The sequence below is a fragment of the Sinocyclocheilus grahami genome, unplaced genomic scaffold, assembly GCF_001515645.1.
Source record: "Sinocyclocheilus grahami isolate Dianchi unplaced genomic scaffold, SAMN03320097.WGS_v1.1 scaffold668.1, whole genome shotgun sequence".
In the NCBI taxonomy this organism is placed as follows: Eukaryota; Metazoa; Chordata; class Actinopteri; order Cypriniformes; family Cyprinidae; genus Sinocyclocheilus; species Sinocyclocheilus grahami.
This window is the reverse complement of record NW_015505847.1, coordinates 184,436-188,772: the sequence shown is the minus strand read 5'-3', so window position 1 is coordinate 188,772 and position 4,337 is coordinate 184,436. Positions and strand designations below refer to the sequence as shown.

General features: G+C 38.6%; 1 protein-coding gene across 2 annotated transcripts in view; it reads left to right on the top strand.

The window, feature by feature from the left end:
• haus6 (HAUS augmin-like complex, subunit 6) overlaps positions 1 to 4,337 on the top strand; it is a 35,880-nt gene that overhangs the window by 1,054 nt on the left and 30,489 nt on the right. For both annotated transcript variants that reach the window (XM_016242680.1, XM_016242678.1), the window contains exons 2-4: positions 952 to 1,047; positions 1,140 to 1,218; positions 1,402 to 1,534. In XM_016242680.1, the coding sequence (XP_016098166.1) occupies positions 952 to 1,047; positions 1,140 to 1,218; positions 1,402 to 1,534 (308 nt within the window). The remainder of the gene's footprint in view (positions 1 to 951; positions 1,048 to 1,139; positions 1,219 to 1,401; positions 1,535 to 4,337) is intronic.

Here is a 4,337-nt window from a genome sequence, read left to right as displayed (position 1 = left end):
ATATATATATATATATATATATATATATATATATATATATATATATATATATATAAGCTGCACTTTTAACATCATAAAAAGGAACAGTTTAAAAGCACCAGGACCTGGTAAAATCACAAATTACAGATAATAATTAATAACAAAAGAAGTGTCAACTGGTCAGAGGTAGAATGTCTTGCCGGAACACATTCAGTCTTCTGAACATAGTAACACGTTACAGTTAATCTTCAAAAGTCACATTTTTTGCTGTGCATATTTGTGTGTGCTAATTCTAAGTCACTCATCATTAATTTAACACGTACTTGTATTCTGTCTGGAGTATGTTTCTGGTCTCCGGTTAAAATAAAAATTCTCTCAATCATCGCCCTCGTACTGTCCCAGATGTATATGACTTCTTAAGATGAACACAAACAAAAGTTTTTAGTCCATATAATGCACGTATACAGGACGGCTTCAAAACCACAAGCAAAGTAAGCATGAAAGTAAAGTTTAAAAAAAAAAAAATTTAAACGAGCTTATTGTTTCACTTGGTGACACTGATTCATCAACTTGTTTTGTATGGATTATACACCATTCACTTTGTGTAGTTTTTGAAGCGTCATCTTTAGACATCCTGTACACTTGTGTTATATGCAGACAGATTTTTTTTTTAGGGAAAAAAAATCTTTGTGTTCATCTGAAGAAAGAAAGTAATTAAGAAAATTTAAAATGAAACAAGAATATCCTCTCTCTTATTTTTGTTAGGTTGCTTCCACTCTTTTAATACTTATTGTATTTTCACTCAAGTGTGTATATCGCCAGATACTTGTACCTTTAACTGACCCCCTTCTTTACTGTTGCTATGTCTGACAAGCTACACCACTGTCACGCCACACACACACACACACATATAAAAAATACATACTAATAATAGTAATTTTAGTTAGTTATTTTTGTTTGTTTGTTTGACAGGAACATGTTTGATAAGCCAAACAAAGAGGCATTCTACATTGTCATCCACTTTTTATTTAATAAACTGAATCCTGCACGTGCCCAAGTTGTCTTCAGGTAGTACAATACATGACTTATTTTTTTCAATTTTGACATCCTCACTTGTTGTGATTTGAATTGTGGATTTGAAAATCTTATTGTTTTCATAGACATTGCTGGCCAATTTGGGATCGTAAAGGTGATGCTGAGTTTCGAAAGGTGGCTTTTTCATGGCTCCAAGAGATAGCGGTATGTTAATTTGATGTTTAATATATATTTTCTTGTTACTACTGTGCCTGTTGCATTGCCAGAAAATGTTTAGATAGGTATATGTTTAAAAAAAAAGTTTTTTAATGTATTTTTTGTGCCTTTTTAATGATTATTATGTTTTATTGTTCTGTTTTTTTTAATATTTTTTTTTTATATATTTAGAACGAAGAAGGTAATGCTTTTCCTAAGGTGGCTGCATCACATTTACTCTCTGCTTTTGGACCAAGATTTATCAACTTGATGCTCCACTTATCTAAACATGTCATGCTGAAAACACTGAAGACATTTACCACAGGTATGTTATTGTTTTCCTAAACATTCCTCAAAAAAAAAAAAAAAAAACCCCTTCAGGATTTTGAAACTTTGCACACAGTTTTCTGCAATTAGGTTTCTACATCACCCCCTGAAAGCAGTCAAAAAATTGTTCCATATACCATACACACTTGGATGTGTATGTACAAAACGCTGTACGCCTAGGGTGCTTTTCAATACTCAAACTGATGTTTCCTTGCACCTCCGTCCTCCAGCCATTGACCCAGGTATCAATTAAAGTTAGCCATCTTGAAGGACATATCAAATCTCTAATTGCACCATAAGGAAGTGAGGAAGCTTTCAGACTATCTGTAAGTGAGGATACACGTGTATTCTGTGCAGAAGTGTTGCTTGTCGAAAACGACAATGACAAATTGATTTTTATAAAGCAAAATTTTAAAACCTGAAGTGCTAACCAAAGTGCTGTTCAAAACGATAACTATAAAATAACATACAACATGACAAAACATACAACAACATAGAAGCTACTAATGATTAAAAGCTAAATCTTTGCAGTGCAGCCACTGCAAAGGCACAGTCACCTCTAGATTTCAGATGAGTTTTAGGGACGGTTAATAGCATCTGATCAGTAGAACTTCTTGATCTCCCAAGCTGATGTTCAGACAAAAGATCAACAAGATGGTAAGAGAGAGCCAGGCCATTCACAGATTTAAATACCAGTAAAAGGACTTTAAAATCAATTCTATAGTGAACTGGGAGCCAGTGTATTGAGCTTAAAGGGATAGTTCACCCAAAAATGAAAATTCTGTCATTAATTTCTCACCTCATGTCATTCCAAATCTGTAAGAAACCTTTGTTCATCTTCAGAACACAAATTAAGATATTTTTGATGAAATTCGAGAGCTTTCTGACCCTCCATAGACAGCAACACAACTGGAAGGTGAACCCAGTTCAAGGCCCAGAAAGGTAGTAAGGACATCTTTAAAGTGAAGTGACATGTGACATGTGGCCAAGTATGGTGACCCGTACTCGGAATTAGTGCTCTGCATTTACCCATCCAAAGTGCACACACACACAGCAGTGAACACACACAAACTGTGAACACACACCCGGAGCAGTGGGCAGCCATTTATGCTGCGGCGCCCGGGGAGCAGTTGGGGGTTCGGTGCCTTGCTCAAGGGCACCTCAGTCGTGGTACTGAAGGTGGGAGAGAGCACTGTACATTCACTCCCACCCACCTACAATCCCTGCCGGTACGAGACTCGAACCCACAACCTTTGGGTTATGAGTCAGACTCTCTAACCATTAGGCCACGACTTCCCAAAGTAATCCCTGTGACATCAGTGGTTCAACCTTAATTTTATGAAGCCACAAGAATACTTTTTGTGTGCAAAGAAAAACTGAAGGTGGGAGAGAGCACTGTACATTCACTCCCACCCACCTACAATCCCTGCCGGTACGAGACTCGAACCCACAACCTTTGGGTTATGAGTCAGACTCTCTAACCATTAGGCCACGACTTCCCAAAGTAATCCCTGTGACATCAGTGGTTCAACCTTAATTTTATGAAGCCACAAGAATACTTTTTGTGTGCAAAGAAAACAAAAATAACTTTATTCAACAACTTCTTCTCTTCGGTGTCAGTCTTCAACGTGCATTCACGAGAGTTTCACGAAACATACGTGAGCATTGTACGTCAGAACGCATCACCACGCATGTAGCGTTATCTTAATTTGTGTACCAAAGATGAACTAGTGGTGCTTTTCCACTGTGTGGTACGACTCGGCTCGGTTTGCCTTTCCACTGCAGTTTAGTACCATTTTAGAGTGGGCGGGATTATTCACATGTCGGTATAGTTGCGCCGCCTCTACTGCCTCGACTCCTGAAAAACGTTTTCATTCCGCGTCGCCCCATCAAGCTCTTGCCGGATCCGCTCCTCTGCTATCAATGAGAGGAACGTCTGTACTTCCTCAACAGACCACGAAACAGACATTTAAGGATTATTAGGGCCCTATTGTTTTTCTAAAAAAAAAAATCTGACTATCCAGGGCTTTTTGGGGGCCTTAACGTGCTCAAAAACTCTTGAAAATTGGCACACACGTTGAAATCTGCGGTCATTAGGACACCGCAGAGGCTGGGACCCGGGCGTGGCACAGGGGCTCTATGGCGCCCCCTGGAACACAGTCAGAAATCTTGCTGCATAGCTCACACATACTTGCACGTATACATATGAAACTCGGTACACATAGATCTCACTGTGCTGAACAACTTTCGTACTGCATGTCATAGGCTCCACCCAACAGGAAGTGAGCTATTCAGGGCTGTGTGAAAAGTGCATGCTCTGGAATTTGCGATACTCATGAGGTTTTTCATACGATTGCCACCAAACTCGATCAACATGATCTCAAGACATTGGGGATGCAAAATTGGCCTGGAATTTTTGATCTCTCGAACGGTTTGGCCGTGGCGAGGTGACGAAATTATGGAGAGAAATGAGAAACATGAAGTGTCTAATTACTTTTGCACACTTTGTCTGTTTTTGATCAAACTTCATCAGTTTGGACGTTATATGATGCCGATCACATACATGTGAGTATTAGGTGACAAAGTTATAGCACCACCAATTGGCAGCAGGAAGTGTCATTTTCAAAATGCTTTGAAATCATCCACTAATTTTTACTCGATTTTCTTAACTTCACTAGAATAATGTCAAAACACAGCCTATGTAAAACTGTGAGATGATGTCTGATAACTTAAAGACTGTTGCTATGGCAGCACGTCAAACTTTAAAGGGGTCGTATGATGCGATTTCAATTTTTCCTTTC